At 47.3% G+C, this 23,640-nt stretch overlaps 1 protein-coding gene across 1 annotated transcript; it reads left to right on the plus strand.

Moving 5' to 3' along the window:
• Positions 1-9,690: 9,690 nt before the first annotated feature.
• On the plus strand, positions 9,691-20,890 carry LIN28A (lin-28 homolog A). The gene is made up of 4 exons (XM_026516961.3): positions 9,691-9,721; positions 10,185-10,381; positions 19,734-19,918; positions 20,671-20,890. The coding sequence occupies exons 1-4, from the start codon at positions 9,691-9,693 to the stop codon at positions 20,888-20,890; spliced, it is 633 nt and encodes a 210-aa protein (XP_026372746.2).
• The last annotated feature ends 2,750 nt before the right edge of the window (positions 20,891-23,640 follow it).

The following is a 23,640-nucleotide window of genomic DNA, read 5'->3' on the forward strand; positions in this document are numbered from 1 at the left end:
GAGGGGTAAGCATGGAAAAACACCAGGAAGAAAGGGAGAACAAGGGTATGGAGGCCCCGGAAGGCTCATTGACAAGAGTCAGGAGTGTAAATTTGGAGGTAAGTCTGGTCTTGGGGGTAGAGACTTGTCTCATCTGCAAAACTGAGATAACCGCACACCCATCTTGCCGCCCTCCTTTTGCAGCAACCCTGTTTTCCGGCGTCTGGTGAGACAATGCATGGGAAAACACTCTGTGGTTGCAAAAGCATTGTACGAAGTAATGCACAGACAATGGAAAGAGGCTGAGGATCAAGCTGGGTAAATCTGGCTTTAGGCTAGCTTCCAGAGGAACAGTGGGAAATCAACCAAAATTAAGGCATTGAGCCCCTAACAAATTTGCCCAAGGTCACAAAACTGGGGAAGGGTGGTACTGGGGTTTGAACAGAAAGCTTGATCCTAGAGTCTTTGCAGAAGAGGGAGGAGACTTGTTCTAAAGACAAGTGGTTAAAGGCTATAGAGATCAGCTTCAATTCAATGGAAGAAAGAACTTTCTAACAATCCAAACTATCGGGGATGGGCAAGGTTTCCAGAAGCTATAAGCTCCCTGTTGATGGAGGTTTGCAATCTGAGTGTAGAAAAAGGCTGGTGTCAAAGTGTTAGATTTGGGGTCTGGGAGAGCACTGGCCGATCTGCAAGGTCCCTTTTGGCTTGAGAATCTTGGAATCAAGGGTCCTGGGTCTCCTTTCTCTTCCCTCCATACTCTCTCCTTTAATAGAACAGCAGTGGGGGCATCTCTTCTTGAGGGGCTGCTTGCATTCAGAAGAGGCCAGAGGCTCCAGTCTTCTCTTCTGTGAAATGGGGAGATAACATCTCTTTCACTGGGTACTTGGAAGGGTCTATGCCCAGCACTTAGCAGAAGTTAACAAATGTTATTTTCCTCCTTACTTCAAAAGAGGGGAGTCAATGACACTTAGACACCTCTTGCCCTATTCTCACTCTGCAATTATCACAAATGCAGGAAGAGATCTTAGAGATCATAAATCTACTCTTCCTATTTGATATATGAGGAAACTGAGGCCCAGAGATTTGCTCAAGGTCACTCGGGGAATTAGTGATAGAGCTAGGACTAGAACCCAGAACTTTCTTACCATACCATTCTATCTCTCCTACTGACAAAGTGTTGAATGAATGTGTGATTGAAGATTGAATGGAGAACAGGTCTCTCTGTATGTCTTCACAGGGACGTAGAGGACTCGCCAATGTGGGAACCAAACTTTGAGATGGTTCCTCAAAAAAGTTGTTCACTTTCAATCATCCTGGCTTTCATTTCTGCTGTGCCTTTCCTCTGGAACGCCTCCTTGGCTTTCAAAGTCCTGTACAAGGTCCAGGGCAATGCCACCTTCGCTGTGAAGCCTTCCATAACATATTATATGAGTAGGCTTTCCTTTTTTCCACAGTGCATTATACATGCTTCTATTAGATATCCCAGCCACAATCTGATGGGACATAAATCTTTTATATCTGTCCTTTCCACTAGTTTTCTCCCCACTAAACAGACAGGGAAACCAAATTTCAGAAAAGAATCCTGAATTTGAACCCCCCATTCCCTGATTGAGAAGGTGATACTGGGAAACCTGGGTTTCTAGTTCTTGTTATAAACTAGCTATGGGACCTTGAACAAGTCACTTAGATTTTAGGTCTTGTTTCCACATTTACTAAATGGGCAGGAGGAAGACAAAGTCTGAAGATACTAATTTCCAAGCCTCTTCTAATGTAAATTACTGAATCTGAGCTTGGATTCTAGAGTCAACCTACCTACCAGGGTTTGAATCCTGAGTCCATCATTTACTCCATGAGCATATCACCAGGCAACTTTAACCCTTCTGTGCTCAGCTTCATCTTTAAATGGGAACAATAACCATGCCTATCTTATAAATTTGGCATGAGGATTAAATGAGATAATTTACATAAAGAACTCATCACAGTGTCTGGCACATGGTGAACCTTCAAAAAGCTTTAACTATCACAATGTTTATTCCACTGATAACTCTGGGTTCACAACCTCAGCATCCAGAAAAGTCATGTCCAACTTCAATGTCCTCAAAGCAAGCCAAGTGTCTTTCTTCATTTTGCTAGGGGTCAGCACAGCAGAGTGGTAGAGTATGGCTTTGTAACCATCAAAAAAGTAAGGGTAAAAACAACCAACACACTTAGACTGGCAGGTCCAGAAAATTTCCCTCCCGTGGCCCCTTTCTTAGGCAGTTACTTGAGGATGTGCTCCTTAAGTGTGACCAAGAAAGAGATTGACATGGGGTCCAGGAATCAGTGGCTCTAACCACTGTAGTGAAGGTGATAGGGTGACAGTCTGTCCAGAGAAGCATGCCCAGAGAACAACCAGGGAGGAAGGCCTCAGGAAAGAGGCTCTGGGAAATATGAGGGCTAAGTGGAAAAGATAATGTGATGGATCCCTTGAAAATAATTGAGGATATTTCAACGACAAATATTGCAGGAAAGAAAGAAAGGTGGCTAGAAAGCCCAGGAAAAATAAAATGTGGTAAAGAAAAGAAATTTTGTGTATAACTTGGCAATATGGTGAACATTTCCATAATCATGACACTATAAACATTGGTTATCAGTTTGGTTGAAAGTAGGTGATTTAACTGTACTAGGAAGAAGGGGAAAGGGGAGGCAGGTCCTGTAAGAGAGGTAAGTCCTAATCTATTGTAACGGGAAATCGATAATATCTAAAGTTGATAAATCAAGGAATTGAAGTGCATGCATATTATTTAGAAATATGGAAATATCCTCCAGAAAAAAAGCATTCAAAGACTGGTTGCTTCATGGGAGCAGAAAGGGTAGGGTACGCTGGGGACTATTGTTTTTCATTATAATTCTTTCAATACTAATTGATTTTTTAAACCCCATGCATTAATTATTTTAACTGTTTAAAAAAAAGTATAGAAGAAGAATATTGGAGTGAGAGAGATTTGGGACGTACCCTTTGTGATGTGAGTCAAGGCAAATCACCTAACTCCACTCACTAAGTCTCAGTTTCCTCTCCAGGGAAATGGGGGTCAGCTTAGGATGGTTGAGGACAGAAAGAGACAATATACACAAAGCCCTTAGTACATGCCTGACATATAATCAGCTCTCAATAAACACTACCTACAGAGTCAGGAAAGGTAGGTAAAAGGCCGAGGCTGAAGTAGTATCGGGAAAAGGACAGCATTTGGTTAGACACCCTGTCTCCTGCCTCCATGATACATGATAATCATTGGACACATACAAATGGATACCAGGCGAATGACAGTTGCATGAGTTGTGACCCATGGGCCAGACTAGAGTCACAGTGAAGATCACTGAAAGGATCAGCAGCCATGAAGTAAATTATGGTTGGGCATGGCAAGTTCTACGCAACAGGACATCTGGTGAGTTACAGTCACTGGACAGTGGGCTGTAGCAGGCTCATCATTTCCTCCTCTTGCTTGTACCTTGTGGGGGATGTGTCAGAAGGAAAAGATTTAGAGGCTGTCAGGGTGAGGGTCAGAGGTCAGCTGGGGTCAGGAAGTCTATTTCACTGAGGTCACTCTCGTCTCCTTTCAATGTAATGAAGCCATTATTGGTGAAAGCAAGTGCCTGGCGTCCTGCTCTGTGAAGCAAGGCCCGCATGGGGAGCAGGATTGAAAGAAGGAAGGAGACTCCGTTGGCTCATCCTCCTTCTGCCAATTCAACAGGCATAAGAGGTGAGAGGTACACAATCCCACTTGATGTAGGAAGCCCTAGTCCCTAGAGTGGGATGAAGATGACAGCATGGGTGAAAACAGATTGCTTCTCCCTGTAGTTAAGAATGAGGTCTCTCTCTTAATCTCTCTGTCTCTGTCTCTCTCTCATACACACACACACACCCCATGCAAATATTACTTTAGAATGTCAGAACTGGAAGAAACATTTTCTAACAACTAATCCAAACTCCCTCATTTTACCTTTAAAGGGTAAAGCTGGGTGCCTTTCTTGAGATAACAGAGGGAATTAACAGGCTTAAACTACATATATCATACATCTTACTTAGTTACTTGTTTATTGTCAGTCCCTCTCCTCTAGAATGTAAGTTCAACGAGGGTAGGAATTTCATCTGTTTTATTCACGGACACATCATCAGCACTTTAAACAGTGCCACCTGACACACAATAGACGCTCAATAAATATTTGTTAGGGGATTGAGTGAATGAACAGAAAAACTGCACACAGCGTATTCCCTTCCTGATGAGTCACAGAGTATACTAAAGGCTTTAAAAAGTCCTGCATAGGAAATCTAGTTAACATACCATTTTCCAAATATTTCACTATAGAAACTTTTTAAAAATAATACGATGCAATAGTCATCCCATGGAACTAGTTTCCTGAAGGACACATTGTGGGAAATACTTTTCTCAAATGCACACCACCATTCATGTCAGCAGATGGTCAGGGCTTTAACTCCAAATCACCACCCTGGACCTTACCACAGAGCTCTCAGAACATTTCAGAAATGGGAGCTGGATGTCGATGATTGCCCCACAAAAGACCTGCTTTGGCTCTGGCCAGCTCTTTGATTTACAAAGCCAAGGACTTTTGGAGAGGGTGATAAATAAAAATGACAGATGAGCTGTGGCTCAGGGAAGAGGAATCACAAGCTTGGATCATATTTATTAATCATATTGAATATAGAGTCTTGTTCCACAGCCTTTTTGCTTGTACATATCTTGTTCTTCTCTGATAAAATAGGGACAGCACCAGTTACAACTTACTAGGACTGTGGAAAGAATATGAGGTTTAGGGTCAAACAAGTGAGTTTACATTTGCTTCTGCCATATTAGCTGGGCTACATGAGGCAGGTTATATTGATTCATTGAGCTTCAGTTTTCTCTCCTACGAAGTGTGAATATTAATACCTATTAGTCAGAGTTATTGACAGGCTTGAATGAGATAAGAAATGTGTTTTTCTTCCTTTTTAAAAAATTTTTTTGGCTTTTAAATTTTTTATTTTAATTCCAGTTAGTTAACATACAGTGTTATATGAATTTCAGATGTGCAATATGGTAAAGAAATGTGCTTGTGCTCTTGATAAATAACAGTTGTTGTTATTACTCCCTGTCAGAATATAAGCGCCACAAAGACGGCATTTTTGTTTGTATTGTTTATTGATGCATTACCAACACTTAGAACAATGCCTTCCACATGGGAGTGCTCAACAAATATTTTTTAAATGTTGAATGAGTTATTACTAAGACCTCTTTCAGCTCTTCCTTTTATGAAGATATGAACCTACACAAGAGAAAATTGGCAAAATACTTTAAAGAATAGATGTTCTCTGTGTTAATACAATACTTTGTCTAAAGAGCCTTTTTTCTTCCTACTTAGATGTTATCATTCCCAGAAATACACGAGAAACTTGCAATACTTCTCTATATGAGGTCTTGTCTCCCTAACCAGACTGTAACGTGGAAGACAGGGAATCAATAGATCTTTTTCTTTCTTCCTTCCTTTCTTTTTTCTTTCTTTCTTCTTTCTTTCTTTCTTTCTTTCTTTCTTTCTTTCTTTCTTTCTTTCTTTCTTTCTTCTTCTTCTTCTTCTTCTTTCTTTCTTTCTTTCTTTCTTTCTCTTTCTTTCCTCTTTCTCTCTTTCTTTCTCTCTCTCTCTTTCCCTCTTTCTTTCTAAAGGAAACTCTACCCCCAACGTGGGGCTCAAACTCACAACCCCAAGATCAAGAGCCACATGATCTACCAACCGAGCCAACCAGGTGCTGTGGGCATGTCTCTTCTTTACTTTTGGGGGGTACATTTTTGGTCATCATACTACTCAGTACATATATCCAGCAAACCTGTGAGCTAACACATTGACCGGATCACAGTAGGTACCTAACAAGTCTTCACTGAGATAAGGACCTAAGAGAAGAAGGGTTTGGTCAGGAGATCCCATCTCCCACATAGAATCAACCCACTGGGAATGAGGAGTCAATTATGTTGGGAGCCATATGTCCCTTCCTAAACCATCCTCTGCCTCTACATATGCAACATTATGAGGTCCTGAGCACCTCCTGGGTTACATTGTTTAGATTTGAGAAAGACAGTCCAGGAGAATAAATATTAGGACTACTATAATGATGTTTATTTTTTTTAAAGATTTTATTTATTTATTTGACAGAGAGAGAGAGAGAGACAGGCAGTGAGAGAGGGAACACAAGCAGGAGGAGTGGGGGAGGAAGAAGCAGGCTCCCAGCAGAGGAGCCTGATATGGGGCTTGATCTTAGAACGCCAGGATCATGCCCTGAGCCGAAGGCAGACGCTTAACGACTGAGCCACCCAGGCGCCCCTATAATGATGTTTATTATGTCAATTAAAGCCTATTCAGGAGACTCTTCTTGAGTGTCTTCTATGGGCCAGGCACTGTGCTAGGTACTGGTAGGGATGTGGGAGAAGATGCAGAAAGAAGTAACACATGAATAGCCCTAGTCCTAAGAAGCAAATGATCCAGCAGGTTCTGGTTCATAGAGACAATCATATGCACAATAGCTATAATAATATTTGTAGTTTACATTATTAAAAACCACCAGAGACACTATTTTAAAAAGCTTTACGTGTATGATCTAACTTTGTCCTCATAATAACTTTTTTTTTAAAAGACTTTATTTATTTTTGGGAGGGAGAAAGAGAGAGAGAGAGAGAGACAGTGAGCATGAGCTGGGCAGAGAATCAGAGGGAGTAGCAGACTCCCCACCAAGCAGGGAGCCTGATGTGGGACTCAACCCCAGGACCCTGGGATTATGACCTGAGCCTAAGGCAGACCCCTAACTTACTGAGCCACCCTGGTAACCTATTCTCATAATAACTCTAAAAGTTAAATATTCTCTTTATCCTCATTGGACAGAGGAGGAAACTGAGGCATAGAGAAGTTAAAGAATTTGCTCCAGATCACAGAGCTGTGAAAGTAGACTCGACGTTCAAACATGGGCAAGCTGACTCCAACACCTGTACTCCTATTTTCCTATTAATTAGAAAATAATTTGAAAACAAAGATTAGTCTCTCTTCTACTTTGGTTTCCTTTGTTTTTGCTCATTTTGTTTTGTTTCTTCTGCTCTAGTTTCCTTTTTTTTTTAAAGAAGATTTTGGTTTTTTAGAGATTTTTTTTTTTTTTTGAGTAATCTCTACACCCAAAGTGGGGCTGGAACCCACGACCTGGAGATCAAGAGTCAGATGCTCTACCCACTGAGCCAGCCAGTGCCCCTACTCTGGTTTCCTTTGAATCAGAAAACATTATCTCCTCTTTCCTCACCCTCTGTGGCCAAATGAATAGTTATATCCATTCTTCTGAAAGGGAGCTTGAGATACTTGCTCTGCTCTCACAGAATCGTACTGCTGGAAGTGCCCTCTTTTTGGCATTCAAGAGAATCCCTTCACTTGTTTCAAGTGTGTCAGGGTCACAGAGGAGTTGAGAAGAATTAGGTTTTCTGGGGAGGACTTGGAGGTGGGAAGTCAAGAAGGCATACTCAAAGCTGGGAGCTGGGAGCCAGGAGCGCTTGGCTTTGTTCAGCACCGTGGACAGGGCTCCTGGCGCTCTCAGGACCCTGGACAGAGAGGCCAGTCACGCTTGCTGAGGAAACAACTCTGATTAGTGAGCGGACCAAGCGCAACCAAACCGCTAAACTCCTTTTTCCTTCTTTTCAGCCCGACCTCAGTCACCTTCTCTTGGATCTTAAGAACAGAGATACAGGGAGTGCATATATTTTAAAGGCGCTAGTAACGAGGGGAGATAAGACTTTGAGGTGGGGAGGATTATATAAAAATGGCTTTGGCTGATCTACTTGGAAGAACTAAATTAAGGTTCTCAGTTGGGAATGGGACATTGCTAATGATATTTGTTAATGATATGTATTTTTCAGGCTGAGTGGCAAAGGGCCACAGTTGTCCTCTTTATCACCCAAAGTCTTATCCGCCAAACCTTAACACGCAAGTTTTAGTCTCTTGAAGAGCATTCCATGTAGGAAAGAGAAAAAAATCTCTCCACAGCCCCTTGCTCTTCTCTCTTTCCCTTCCCTACCCCCACTCATTCCCTTTCTGTCTTTCTCAAATACACATGTGGGCGCGCCCGCGCACACACGCGCGCGCGCGCACACACACACACACACACACACACACACACAGGCTCAGGGTGAGAAGCGCGAGAGGTTCTGCACACTTGGTGGAGAAGACTGAATTCAGAGCAAGCGGATGCCCACGAAAGCAGGCTCTGTCTCTTTAAATGGGTTGTAGCAGTGGGGGAGGGGAACTGGCCGGAGCTGGCATTGTCCAGTTTGAACTGAGCACCGGAAGTGAAGGGGCAGGGCCAGGGCCGTGCACCGAGCCCCCGGCCATTGTCCATCTCCGACCAGGGCACTAGCCACCCCTTGACCAACCCTCTTTATCTCTTAGAAGGGGAGGCTACCTCTTCAAGTAAGGAGATCCTTTACTCCAGTTCCCCCACCAACCCCACTCCTTGGGGAGGGAAGCGCACTTTAGGATGGGACTCTGAAAGGAGGAGGGTCTGAGAATCCAAGAGTGTCCGGAGTACTGGAAGAAATGCTTCCATCCACCTACCCACCTAGTCCCTCTCCCAGCAACGGATAGGGACGCGATTGGGATGGGTACAGGATGAGGACAGCTGGAGGAGGGAGGAATACTCTTTGGGTTCCTCCTGCTCTCCCAGGAAGCACCACGTGGAGTCAATTTTAGACACAGATTTGGAAAGAAAGGATTTTTTACACAGAATCAATTAAGAGCACTTTGAGAGATCTAGAAAAACAGTCGAAACTCAGGGAGGCAGAGACATTCAATTGGTCAGAGACAGCCCCTTGAGAGGCAGCGCCTTGGTCAGGACTGGAGATAGCCCTGCTGGGTCTCCAGCCTCCCCCCTGCTTCCCCATCCCAGGCTTCCTAATGTCCTGAACTCCAGGTCTATCTAAGCACACGGGGGTGGGGGGTGAGAGCGGGTCAGCGCCAAGCAGCCGGGTCAGCTCGGAGGCCTGAAGGGGAAGGGAGGGGGAGGGGCGCTCAAAAGCTGGGGGAGGGGGAGGGCTCATCCATTTCTCCCTTGACAGGTGGTTTGAGTCTCTGATTGGCCAGCGCTCCCAGGCTCACACCTCCCTCCCCCAACTCTCTGGAATGTATAATTATCTGCGCGGGGGGTGGGGGTTGTGTGTGAGTGTGTGTGGGAGCAGTCACATGGTTTTAGAACTACACCCCCCCCACAAGCCCCCCACCTGTATGCTGCTTTGGGGGGCCCCCACTAAGTCGTTAAAGTACAGGATCCCAAATTCCGGGGTACTCAAGACTTCTAGGGCTGACGGCCCCCATCTCCAGATGTGTGTGTGGGGAGGGGGTGTCAAACCTCAAGGTTCTGAGAAGGGACACCCCAGAGGTGTCAGAGACCACAGCGATGGGGGAGGGCCGGAGCTGGAGCCAGAGGGAAAGGGAGGGGAAAGAAGAGGGAGGGGAGGGGAGGGGGCTGCCCGCGGGGGGTTGGGTCATTGTCTTTTAGAATTTGGGAGCCTTTGAAAAGCCGTGGGCCCTCCCACCGCTATTGTGCTGGGGAAGATGTAGCAGCCTCTTCTCCGAACCACCCCTTTGCCTCCGGACTTCTCTGGGGCCAGCAGCCACCCGACCAGGGGCCCGGGGCAGCGGGCTCAGCCGACTACCATGGGCTCTGTGTCAAACCAGCAGTTTGCAGGTTCGAGCTCGGGACTTACTGGGGACACCTTAGGCTTCACGGGCGCCCAGGAGCCACATAAAAGGGAGGTGGGGAAATGTCCCCCAGACTGGCCGAAGGACCCTAAGTCTGCGCGGCCTCCTGCTTCAGGGCCATTTCTGGACCAGGGAACCCTGGTGTCCCAGTGGCGTGCACGCCGAGGCTACGGGGGCGGGGGGAGAGAAGAGGAGGGGCCAGTCCGGCCATCTGTCCCCGGGCAGCCTGTTGTGGGAAGAGGAGCAAAACTTTTGGGGCAACACTGGTTTCAGTGTAAGCTTGGGGAGCGCGGGAGGCGGCCAGGACCTGTCTTTCCTCGCCAGCCGCTTGGTAGCTGCAGCCACCTGGGTGCCCATCCGCGGGCGGGACACTCGGGTCTCCCTGCTGGGTCTCGAGAGTATCCTCCAATTCCGTGGCCCCCCCAGTTGAGCGCCCTCCCAACCTCCAGGTGGCTGCGCCAAGGCGCCGGAGGAGGCGCCGGAGGAGGCGCCGGAGGACGCCGCTCGGGCGGCAGAGGAGCCGCAGCTGCTGCACGGTGCCGGCATCTGTAAGTGGTTCAACGTGCGCATGGGGTTCGGCTTCCTGTCCATGACCGCCCGCGCCGGGGTCGCGCTTGACCCCCCGGTGGATGTCTTTGTGCACCAGGTGAGACCGATTCTGGGAACTTTGCCGGGGGAAGGGGATGTTGGCGCGCATATTCGAGGTTGGGCGGACGACTCGGCTGTTGGATTGAGGGAGATCGCGAGCCCTCATTGTGCGCTCCCATCTGTGCCGTGGCACCCCAGTTCTGAGTCCCCATTAACTCCAGCGGGACGGGGGGGTGCAGGGTCTTATTAGCACCCCCAACCCTTCCCGGAACCCCTCTGGCTTACCACGTGTCTGTTACCTCTTTCCCCTGGGAAGGGGGCAGGGGGCAGGGAGGTGACCCCATGTGGCAGAAACTAAGGTTGTATTGTGCTTGCTGGTGGGGGGAGGGCGAGCAGGCCGGCCAGGGAAGCACATGCCGGTTCAGAGCAGGGCCCTGAGCGCCCAGCGTCTTTCACTAACGTGTGAATGGAGCTCCCTGGCGGGAGAGAGGCAGGCAAACCGCTCCAGGATCAAACAGGGGTAAAGCTGAGAAGTCAGCCGGGTCTCCTCACCCAGGTGGTCACCCAAAACTCAAGCCCAGGGGCCTGAGTGAGTTTGGCAGATCCTTGAAGAATCTGGGGGCCTGAACCCTCTTCCAGAGTACCCATCTCAGGCACATAATGAAGCTACTGGGCTTTGGCTATGGAGTTCTACCAGGAAGGAAAACTAAGGAGTCCAGGCCTTAAATTCCTAGTCCAGGCTGGGAGGGAGTTAGGTCACAACCCCAAGTTCTCAGTTAAAGCAAGTCAGCCCAGTGGGGGTGAAATTCAGTGTCGCGGGGCAGGGGGTGGAGGGAGGCTAGCCTCTGGACCTATTCTCTGCTTGGCATTTATGGCCCCAGACGGCCATTGATTGCTGTCCTAACATTCCAGCCTCGAACAAGGAGCCAGAGACTTCAGGTTTCCCTCCTCCCCAGCTTCCTCTTCCTCTCACCCCCTCCTGAATATCTTAGAAGTGTTCCGGTGGTCCTGGCACACCAGCCACCCATAACAACCACGCAAAGGAACTTGCTGCTTGCGTCCTTTCCACCTTTGGAGGTTTGGTGTGGGACCTGGAAGGGAGAAATGGGGCATCTCAGGTCCAGTAGGTTGACACCCAGGCCGGGCAGGGAGGGGTTACTTCGGAGAGGTTGGCTCTAGGAGCCTTGGGGGAGGGGAAAGGAGGATGTGGGGATTAAGGGTTGGAGCCTGAGGGATGGTATTCTGGAGGGGGAGGGGTGGAGAAGGGTGATCCTGGGTGGACTGGTGGGAGGTTGCAGGGAAGTCTCCAGAGCATGGCCTTCAGCGAGGACACAAGAGTGGGGAGATAGGGGATGCAGGGAGCCAGTTCATGTTGGGTACTGGGGTGGGGGGGGCGGTCACTGGGCTACTCGAACATCCTGCTGGGAGGGTGTGCGGCAGGATGCTTAGCCACCTCCTGGCCGGGTCCTGTATCTCCTCCCACCCTTAACCCCCCCATCCAACAACTAGTTCTGGCTTTGCCCCTGCTCCCTGTCTCATTTACATATGTGAATGATAACCCACAGGAAGTAATTGTGGGAGAATGAAGGGAATTGGCCTCTTCAGATCTATTAAATCACTTTATTACAGGAACCAGCTTTGAATGGCCCTCCTCAGCGGGGTAGCCAGCTCTCCCACTTTCCCATTTATCTGATCACAAAGAGATTAAAATCTCTAGGTCTGGAGATGGACTGGACAGCTCCCCCAACTTTGGGAGGCTTGGAATAAAAGAGATCCAATATTTTCTTGCCTCTCTTCTGAAGGCTGCTAAATAGGGGCTGGGAAAAATGTAGCACCTTTGGATAGTTGGTGCTACCCAAATCCCAAGGAAGGTTTTCCTGAACAAATGAATCTGCCCCAGTCCATTTAACATTGGGATCAGAAGCAACTGGAAGATACTCGATGACCCAGAGGAAAGCAGGGACCTTCAGGTTTGGGGGAGTGGAGCCTGCCCCACGCTCCTTCATATGGATTATTTGGGAGATCATCTGGACTTCAGGGTTTTGGAATGTCCAGGGACATGCCACCGTTGAGTAAGTTATCAAGAGGGAGTTGAGCAGGGAGAAGGAATCAAGAGTTTGTCTCCCAAACGCCCTCCACCAACAGTCACAGAGGACAATGACTGGAAATTCCCTGAGCCTTACCTGGTGGGATAGCATGCTGCCGGGGCTTGGGCTGATTCTCAAAGCCTACAGCAACAGTACACCGATGATTACAGCCCCTGCACTTGAGAAATTTGAACTGTCTCTTTGAGGATCGAATGTAGATGCAGGATGATCCCTAAAAATCCTTCTAGGGAAGGAATATGTTCCCAAAGTCTGTGTGTGGGGGGGAGTGGGTAAGGCAGCTCTCTTTAAGAAGAAAACCTCCCCTTCTTTGTTCTAGTGGTGGGTACCCTGGAGCCTGAGGTGGTGAGAAGGATAATTGTCCTGATAAACAGCTGCCAGGGAATAGGGTCAGGAAGCCCCTTTCTAAGCAAAGAGGAAAAGCAATTTAACATTTCCTTTCCAAGGTTGGGCTTCTTTGGTTCCCAACACTCTTCACTACTGTCCTTGTGTTCCCTCCCAAAACACTTCATGCCCCCTCAGGAGTTGATGAGTAGGAAAGAAAACCTACCCTTACCCTTAAAAAAAAAAAAAAAAAAAAAGCTGAAGAGATTTCTCTAAACAACCCTTTTATTCAGCCACAGATCTTTAGATCTAGAACTCTCTGCTTGTCCTTGGGGTTAAGAGAATTTAAGAATCATAATATTGTCAGATGGCCAGCCCTTAAATCAAGGTTTCTCGGCCTCAACACTGTTGACATTTTTTAAGAAGGATAACTCTTTTTTCAGGGCATCCCTCGGTTGTGACAGCAAGTAATGTCTCCAGACATTGCCAAATGCCCCCCTGGGAGGCAGAATCCCCCTCAGTCGAGAAATAGTTATACAGAGAAAGCAGGAGCAAGAAAGCACCAAATTGTTTCCCGAAGATTCACCAAGAATTTTGAAGTCTTCATAGCCATTTTAAGAGTTTTGGCTTAACTCATGTTTCCTGTGGCTCAACTCCCGAACCCCAAGATTTGTAGAAATTTGAGAACAAGAAAAGGCTCCCTGCTTATTCTACCGCTGCTCAGAACCTAAGTATGTTTAAGATGGCTTTCTAGCTAGAAAGTGGTATTGGAAGGCCTCGAGGCAAAAGAGCCCAAATCTGGCTAAAGGGACAAGTTTGGCTTAGGAGAAAAAAATCTCAATACTGAGGAACTGTTAACAGCTGAAGCCACGTGGCTTGCTTTTTCTGCAAAGGATGAGTGGGAGAGCAACCTCGGGCAGGGTCTGGATTAGGAGGACTCTTGGGTGTTGGGGGCGGGGAGGGAGGAATGTAAAGAGGTCTTTCCCACCTGATTTATAACTTTACGTGTGCCTCTGCTTACTCATACCTAGTCAGTGATGTGCTTGATATCTCCTCTAACCTACAAGCCCTTCCGAAGAGCAGAACTAGTGGTCTGATGAGTTTCTCCCTGGTCTGTACTTGCTGGGCTGAAGGAATGAATATGAAGAAGTAAGGAGCTCCTGAATCAGGAGGACATTAACAGTTTGGGGTCCTTGTCAGCAGAGGTCTTTCTCCAGAGAAAAAGATAGGAGATAAGGGAGGGAATGTTAGCTGGTACCTGCTCTTTCCCGTCTGATGTCTAAAATAGGGCTGGGCTCTTAGACGCACCGTGAAAAGTTTGTGGCTTGAATGTCACAGTGTCGAGACCCAGATGGGATCCTCTAGTTTTTGCTTATGGACTGGAAGCCACAGGTTTGGTCGTTGATTAGTTTTTCATCTTAACAGGACAAATCAGATATAAAAAGTGAGTTTGTCACCCTGATTTTCAGAAAGTTGGTAGAGGTTAGTTTGAGCATTATGGGATCTTCTTGGGTCTTTCTCTTTCTGAAGAGACAGGCTTTCTAGACAGTGTCCCAAGTAAAGGCTGTGCCAACATCCTGAGTGAGCTTTCAGTGTGAGAAACTTGTCACCTTCAGCTGGTGACACAACCAACTGCCTGCCTGGTAACTGGCTCTTAGTGACTTTCCCCAGGGCAAGGTTGTTTCTTGAACATTCCTAATCAAACTACCTTACTAGAATTGCTTGTTTTTGGTGGGGGGAGGGGGACTGCTGTAGGCAAAGCCTCCACCCTCCTTTCTTCCTGCAGGCATGAGTAACAATTACTATCTATACGGAGTCTGGGGTCAGGCTGTGTGGGGGGAGGAGAACATTTTCAGGAATAGTACATAATTTGTACAGACTCATTTCAAATGATCTCAGCTTGGAGTTATTGAATTCAGACAGGAACTCAAAGTCCAAGAAGAATTAAGTGGCTTTTGTAAACCATCGAGAGCACCAGAAAACTGGGTTCCTGGCTTAAAACTCCAGCACCCTTTCTTCTGCACCCCTTAAGTGGGTGCGGGCCCTGGTGAGACATCAGCTCCCTATCCTTGAAAGTTTGGTCCCCTTGAAACACCTTCCTGAGGACAGGAGATTCCTGCCCTGAAGAGCTGAGGAGAGAAAACTCTAGCTCCTTCGGTCTCCTGCGGGCTGCTTTTAATGTAGAAAGGCTGCTGAGCAGCACCATCTGGTGGAGAACTCCAGGCAGGAGCTGGGGTCCTGGCTGCCTCTTAGCAGAGGTGCTGTGGGGGGTTTTCTGTCAGCTGGCAGCCTCTGGTTCTGGACAGATCTCTTCACTCAACCCTCCCTGACACATCATCAAATAAACTGCTTCTGGTAGAACCAGTTGGTTTCCGAGCCCTTACCAAACCCTACCTCAGGAATGAAGCTCAGGTAGGACTATGATGACACCTCAGGACTGAGTCATTTCTTTCATCTGCTTCCTTTACTTATATGCGGCTGTCGGAAAGTTCTAGAATATGTATATGTGATTTGCATTATATTGCATAGCACTGGCTGGAGGGTCAAGCTAGCTGCAATCAGAGCATCTGTGGCTCCCTGAATTTGGATGAGGTGCTTCCCTTCTCTGCTTCCCTGACCTTACCTGTAGCGTGGGGTCATAATAAGGCCTACTTGGCAGGCTTGGTAGAAGGGGTAAATGCTTAGAGCTCTCCTTAGCCTCTAGTAAGCATGGGTAAAAATCAGCAACTTCGGATAGTGGAGAACTTGGTTTATTCCACAAATGTGTGTACTACTAGGTGTCTGGCATGGAGGGGATAGACCTGCACTGGGCAGTCTTGAGCTGGCATGGCCCTGAGTGTTGCAGAAAAGCCAGGAACTCAAACTTGGATCCCTGAGATCAAAGCAAGTTTTCCTGAAATTCTGCCTGCCACTTCTGTAGAAAGGAGCAGGGTGACTGACAGTGGGCCTTGTTGGAGCTGGTTATCGTGAAGTCTAATACCCTGCTTTTACAGATGATTAAGAAAACCCGTGTCTGTCCAACCGTCATAGAGCAGGTTCCGGGGAAACTCAAGCGCTTGTGTGCTTTTTGACTCCATCACATTCTCTGAGTGACCCCTCAGCTCCTTTTATATAAACTGCTGAAGCCACAGATTGATGCTGGGATGGAGTATTTGATGAGGGGAAGGTCAGTGGAGACAGTGGTGAGGTATTAAGGAAGCAGAGGGTCCAAATATTGAACTGGCCCGAGACCTTCCCTGCCATGCAAAAGAGGAAATGCCTCCTGTAACTTTACTGTCTGGTTGAATGCCATCCTCCCCTGCACAGTGGGCCCCCTGTGGGCTGCCCACCCTCCTGCCTTGAACAAGCTAGGTAAGGAAGATGGGAAGGAAGCCTGCCTCCCCCACTAACCTTTAAAATAATTTATCGGAATAAATAACCCTCGTTTGGGTTCCTGCATAAAGAATTTGACCAAAGGTAACAAGGGTTGGGGGGGCCACCGGTCCTGTGTAGTCCCATCCCGGGAAGGCTGGGATTGGCAGGCAGGGAGAAGGAAGGATGGCTGCTGGTGGTGACTTGGGCAGACCCAGCAGGCTTGACTGGGGAAGAAAGGTGTCTCTATCCATTTCTCTCCGTGACCATAACCCCAACATGGAGAGGAAGGAACTGATGAATGTGGTGAATGTGGGGTCGGGGGGAGTCGGGGGAAGCCGCAGCCTCTGGAACTCCAGGAATCTGACCACCAGAACCAACCAGTGTCAACTCTTTGTTTCCTGGGGCTGGGCTCTATTGGGGGAGCTCAAGCCTTGCCCCTCCCCCCCCAGGCCTTTTCTTTTTTGGAGGGGATGGGGAGAGGGGCGGAGCCCTGCTTTGTGTGTGGTTGGGGGTGGGGTGGGGGTGGGAGCAAGAATTTCAGGCTCCTTTCTGATGCAGGCCCTGTGAGGCCAGCTCCGTGGGGCTGCACGGTGATTACCTAGCTGATAAGAGAGGAATTCAAACTATGTGTTGTAGAAAGGGGCGGGGTGGGGGGGCAGGGAGCCACCCCTGGAGACCACCAGTCTAAATCTCGGCCAGCTATAGTAAGGTGCCTGCAGGGTTATTTTAACTTCTGAGAGTCTTAAATCGACCTCAGGTCTTCCAGCGATGGAGTGGGTGACCTGAGAGGACCAGTTTCACGTTGCCCCCACTGGTATTATCTTGTTCTCCCAGGAAGCCTAGGAGGTGTAGATGGGTATTTTTTTTCCTGAGTTTCCACAGTTATAAAAACCAGAGTTAACATTTTGAGGCTCTTGACACTTGGTTCTCACTGTTACCCTGCCCTGATCCAGTCTGAAGGGATTGATGGTAATCGCCACTCACCGAGGATTTGTGTGTGGCGGGCTGTGTTAACTACTTTTCATGCATAAAACCTCATAGCTCCTCCATAAAATTAATATTTGCTCCATTTCATAGGTCAGCGCAGAAAGGAGGGAACAGCAGGCCCTCAGACTCCAAACCCTTGTTCTTAATCACTTATCTACTTCATCACAGCTGGAATTAGAAGTGGTCCAGCCCCGAGCCCACTAGGCAAATGGGAGGACCTGGGATCGTACCTCCTGACCAACTGGCTTGTCCCAGACGAGTAAGAAGCAAGTCAAATGTAACTTCAAATCAGGGTGGTTTCTCTTAAACAGGAAAGGGGAAAGAGCCCTTCACCTTTCTGCAGTGTTTTTATTTCCTGCTTTAACACTCTGGCCCTTCCCTCACATCAACATTGGGGGAGGGGAGCGGTCCTTCCCCCAGGCTGTTCCTGCTCGAAGGAAAGGGAGAGGCTATTCCTATGATGGAACTGGGGGACAAAAGCTACAGATAATAATACGTGAACTATTAGCTGAACACATTCTTGATGTTTCCATGCCCACATAATCTTCATTAGAGGCTTAGGTGGGTAACTTACCTGTTACCCCATTCTCTGAAGGAGCTGAGGGCCAGACGTGAATGATTGACTGAGGTCATGCATTTCATGAACTACCATGTCTGGCACTCAAGCTTAGGCTCTTAACCAATGATCTCGATGGGATCTTGGTCTTCTCAATGCCATCTGAGTTAAAATAATGTAAACGATGGAGAAATTGGGGATCCCATCTGGCTAAAGAGCATGTTGCACCTAAGACCTAAGCTGCAGTGTGAAATATTCCTCCTGCCAACCCCCGCCTGCGTAATACAATAATGGTCCTTATTCATACTCCCTCAAGCCATGACTGGGTACACAGTGATCCCTTTTGCTTCCCAGAACCCTGTTTTCTATGACCACACTTTGTTGACCTTTGACACACTCTCTGGATGTTTGACTATAATGGAGTAAGCTATAATGAAGTCTGTTCTGGGGAGGGTATGGGAGGGACTGTCACCTCCGCTAATGTGTTGCCATTGATGTATTAAGTAGCAAAGGTAGACTAACTAGGCGATGAGCTTTAACCCCGGGTTCTTCTGACCCTGTTACTGCCGCTCAGCTAGCTCCGTGATAGCCCGCATTTTCTTGGGAAGGCTGCCGGGTAAGTGTCGATATATATTTTTTTTTTTAAGTGTCGATATTTTTAAATTTTGGTGGTGTTTTAATGGGATTGTTCCACACATTCTAGATCTTTTTTATTTCCTTCACCAGTAGTACCTGGTCAGATAATCCAGATTGACCTCTTGGTTCATTGGTTCATTCCACAATGTGTTAGGCATTATTTTCTGTGATTTGTTTTTCTTACTGATTTATAGTCACTTTTTATAGTTTTATCAGGCTATCTGTCTTGACTTTTACAGGATTTTTTTAACATTTTGATATTTAAACACTCTGGAATGTATTTCGCATATATTTCATAAAAAGTATAGAAGTCTGGCTTGATATCCAACATGGATAGCTAATTTTCTCAACAGTTTTGAACTGTTTTCCTCACCTGCTGATTTCTGTATATGTACTTGGATTTCCTAATGGACTTTCCCTTATAAACCTACTGATCCATCTGCTTGCATCATACTTTTTCCTTCACCTTGCAGTAGCAGTACTGTGATAGAATTCCAAACTTGGAAGAAGGTTGCAAGAATAATACTAGGAACTCCCCATATGACCTTTACCCCAAAACTCCCATAGGACTTTTATCCAGATTCAGCAGTGCTTAATACTCTGTCCTGTTTGTCTTGCCATTCTTCATTGTACAGATACTGTTTTGTCTCCTTAATCATAAGTCGCAGACATCGAGCACTTTTATTGCTAAATATTTCAGTGTGTGTTTTCGAAACTAGGGTCATTCTCTTTCACAATCTCAGTAGAAAGATCAAAAAACATTTATCTGTATTCCATATTAAATTTCGTGAGTTGTCCTAATGGTTTTTTTCCTGTCCCAGGACCCAATCCAGGAGCATGCATTGCACTTAATCGTTCAGTTTCTGTACTTTGTTTTTCATGACCTTAACATTTTTAAAGTGTACAAGGCTGTTATATTTTACGATTTTATATTTGTTGATTTCCCTTCCTCCCTCCCTTCCCCTTCCTCCCTCCCTCCCTTCCTTTCTTCCTTTCCTTTTCCCTTCCTTCCTCCCTTCCTTCCTTCCTTCCTTCCTTCCTTCCTTCCTTCCTTCCTTCCTTCCTTCCCTACACCCATCATGGGGCTTGAACTTACGACCCCAAGATGAAGAGCCGCACACTCCACCCATCGAGCCAGCCAGGTGCCCCTATTTGTTGATTTCTTAAGAATGCTAAGTTTTAAGAATTGTCCATCTGTTCTATTTTAGTTTAAACGAGAGTAGCTACCAAAAATATTATGGCATCTGTTCATGTAACGATTGTTTTTTATTAATGTAACATGGGTCCCTTGTTCTTAATTCTGGTGGCTCTTCGAGTTGACAGGGTCTTTACTGATAACATGGAAGTAGTATCACTTGTTCTTCATAACTTGCAAGAATGCGTGGATGCAGTTTTTTGGTGTAAGAATGAAGACTGACATTAAAATCTACCGTGTTTCCCTTCCCCAGAGCAAGCTGCACATGGAGGGCTTCCGGAGCCTGAAGGAGGGTGAGGCAGTGGAGTTCACCTTTAAGAAGTCTGCTAAGGGCCTAGAATCTATCAGGGTCACCGGCCCTGGTGGGGTGTTTTGTATTGGGAGTGAGAGGCGGCCCAAAGGGAAGAACACACAGAAGCGCAGATCGAAAGGAGACAGGTATGAAGGCGGCTTGAAAGGGGGGAGGCTCTCCCGATCTAGCCCCTTTCGTGGACCAGGTTGCCGGAGACAAAAAGCGCCCGTGGTCCCTGGGAACCTCTGGGTGTTCAGGGTTTCTGCCTTAGGATGGGGGAGATGGGGAAAGGGCTGTGGGTGAGAAGGGCGCTTGATGACCTAGCTCTTCTCGTGACAAGTAATTTTGCCCTGTGAGCTCTTGCCTGCATTGCTAGTTAGGAGTAGTGATGCCAGCCTCACATGATTATTTTAGAAGCAAAGGCGACCACGAATGTCAAAGTCTTAATGATGCAGACAAACTGGTGTATGTACCTGTTGCTTCTTCACTAGGTCTCCCAAGTGGCTGGTTTCTTTTGTCTTCGCTGTGTCCTGGAGCAGATCATATAGTCTGACTCCTTTAATTTTCTCTATTTTTAGTGAATGACAGGTGCCGTTTCTTAAGGGTATGGTAGCATCTTACCTATCTCCCAAATTGCAGTTCCCAGTTGGGGTCCATGATGTCCGTTCTTGATATTTCAGGATTTTCAGGTTGACCTGAATCTGAAGATACCATCTAGATTTGGGAAGAACTTAGAGGTAGCCATCGTGGTCCAGTCTTCCTTTTCTTTCTAAGTGGGGATATTCATTTCCGGGAAGGGGAGTGAGTACAGTAACTGGCCAGAGCCCAGGTGGCCTCACTCAGAGGAAGGCTTGTGCTCTCGCGCCTTTCTCGACTTGACCACGCTGCTCTGTCCTAGGTGCTACAACTGTGGAGGTCTAGACCACCATGCCAAGGAGTGCAAGCTGCCACCCCAGCCCAAGAAGTGCCACTTCTGCCAGAGCATCAGCCATATGGTGGCCTCGTGTCCCCTGAAGGCCCAGCAGGCCCCCAGCTCACAGGGAAAGCCAGCCTACTTTCGGGAGGAAGAAGAAGAAGAGATCCATAGCCCTGCCCTGCTCCCAGAGGCCCAGAATTGAGCTACAGCGGGTGGGGGCAATTCTTTTGCGATCAGGAAGTTTTGAGGAGCAGGCATCAATCGGCAGAGTGGAGAAAGTGGGGACAGGGTGGGTAGGGGGCAGCTGGCTCTGCCATGCGTCTCAGGCCGGGGTCCACAGCATCACCCCCTCTTCCCTCTTGGCACAGGGTAGGGAGGAAGGGGTGACGCCAATGAACTCCAACCGTGCTCTATCCAAATGCTCCGGAGGGTTCTGGAGAAAATCCCTCCTTGTGTGCTTCATCTGAGTCTCCGCCCCCAGATCTCCAGCTTTTGAAAGTGGCCTGGAGAGGGAAATTGTTTTCCTTTCAAAGAAGGATATATAATAATAATTGTTCCCATGCCAGAATGTAGAGATTAAGCATGAGACCAGATTGATGGGCCCAACCCACGAACCACTATATTCTGTGGGAGGGAGTCTCTCAGGGGTAAGGCAGGGTTTTTCCACATCTTGTCTCATAACCCGCTGTTGGGATATAGGGTGCTGAGGACTGTCTCAAGCAGTGGGTTGTGACAGTAGCCACAGGATTGTTGGGGGAACAGCTGCAGACCTGCTGTTCCTAAGCTGACTCCCACCCCATTCTGGGCCGATAGAATTTTATTTATTTGCTCCCGTGGATAAGCGCACCTTGGGCCCCACTTTCTCCAGGATGCCAACTGCACTAGCTGTGTGCGAATGACGTATCTTGTGCATTTTAACTTTGTTTTCGTAATATAAATATTCTGGTTTTGTATTTTTGTGTATTTTAATCTTAAGGCCCTCATTCCTGCACTGTGTTCTCAGGTACGTGAGCGATCTCAGGGATAAGTCGGCAGCAGCTCCGGGTCTGCGCAGCAGGGATGCTTGGTTTGATCACCAGGGAGAACATCTGTTTGGAGTGCATAGCCTGTTGAACTACCTCATTTTTGGCAATTAGAGCTGGCTTTTTTGTCATAGTGTTCTCTTGAAACCCCTCTACCTTCAGTGAGCCATGGGAGACTAGGTTTCAACTCAGTTGCCCCATGACTTGATCTCCTTCTACTGGAAGATTGGAAATAGGTCTGAACAGGAAAAGATGGTCCAGGAAGTAGTGTCAGGAGAGGCCGCACCAGCTGAAAGGTGCCGAGGGGAAGCCAAGATTCGTTGAGGATTGTCTATACGTGTACTAAAGGGTTCCTGTTCCAGACTTCTAATCCCAGGGCACGGGACTCACTTTACATACCAGATCCATCCTTCACTGGATTGGGCTAGGCCTACCATGCACAACAGGGTGTGTGGGTGTGTGTATGTGTGTGGGTGTGTGTGTGCACGTGCGCGTTTTGAAAATGAGTTGGTAAGGATAGGTTTAAGAAGAATAACTCTGGACCTATCTTGAGCTGCCCAGGGATGGGTGTATGAAGCAAAGGCTAAATTTCTTAACCTTTATAAATTCTGGGCTTTTCTTGTTGGCTTCCAGAGAGACCATAAGCCGTAGCTTCTTCGCGGTGTCCAGAGCCAATGTCCTGCCCTGCAGCAGTGATGAGTGTCGTGGTAGCGAAGGGGAAAGGTTTTATTTACATGCTGTGAGATCACCACAAACCTACCTCACTGTGTTGAAACGGGGCAAATGCAATAGAACGCATTGGGTGATGTGTGTCTGATCCTGGGTTCTTGTCTCTCCCGCTTGCTGCCCCCCTCTAGTTATCGTATTTGTCTGGGTTTTGTAGGACTTCACGAATAGCGGATTGGGTGATTGCTAGGTGGCCTGGTTTGTGTAAATATAATGTGTTGGTCTTCTCCATGTTCTTTTGGGGTTTTATTGTTTACAAACTTCTTTTGTATTGAGAAAAATAGCCAAAGCATCTTTGACAAAAGGTTCTGCACCAGGAAAAGAATCTGGAACATAGCTTGGTGACCCCTCTGGAAGTGTGGCGGTCTTGAATCAGCCTTTTTTTTTTTTGGTGTGTTCCCTTCCCCTATTTCCTCTTTTGGGACAGATCATCTGTCCTAAAAACTTGACTCCTACCCTACCCCTCCTCTATTCCCCCTCCCTCAAAAAGCCCGCCCATATAACACATTTACATCTGGAAGAAGCTAAGAACACTTCCTCCCTTGCTCCCAATCTCCTGTGCCAAGACCATTCCTTGATGTGATTCATATTAATGTGCTTGTATTTGGTTGGAACAAACCTATTTTAATCTCCAGTCTTAAGGTAGAAGCAGAAGCAATGTGGAGGGGGGGCTTCCATGTAGAAAGTAAGGTCGGGAGACCAAGAAAGGGAAGATGAATGTATATCCGAGTCACTCAGGAACTTTTATGCAGGTGCAAGAAACTTATGTCAAAGTGGCCACAAGATTGTTTAATAGGAGACGGACGAATGTAACTCCATGTTTACTGCTAGAAACCAAAGCTTTGTGTGAAATCTTGAATTTGTTGGGGGGGGGGGTGGTGGTAGGAAAGCTGTACCTATCTGTTCTTTCCCTGATCCCTTCCCCTCGTTTCTGAACTGCAGGAGACTGGGCCCTCTGGGCTGCAGTGACTCCATCTCTGGGGAGTGTTTATTTGACGGTTGATTTTGCTGTGCCGGGTACTTCTTTCCCACTCGCTATTATTTTGTAACACACATGCTGACCCTTTTCCCTTCTCTCTTTACCCTGGGAAAATACAATGAGTAAATAAAAACTTATTGGTACTGAAACTGTCCTCTTGTTGGATCTTTAGGGTGTTTTTTCTTCCGTAATTCCTACCTTCTTGGATTGGAACTCAGAAGTCAC

This window comes from Ursus arctos, unplaced genomic scaffold (assembly GCF_023065955.2).
Source record: "Ursus arctos isolate Adak ecotype North America unplaced genomic scaffold, UrsArc2.0 scaffold_32, whole genome shotgun sequence".
Lineage (NCBI taxonomy): Eukaryota > Metazoa > Chordata > Mammalia > Carnivora > Ursidae > Ursus > Ursus arctos.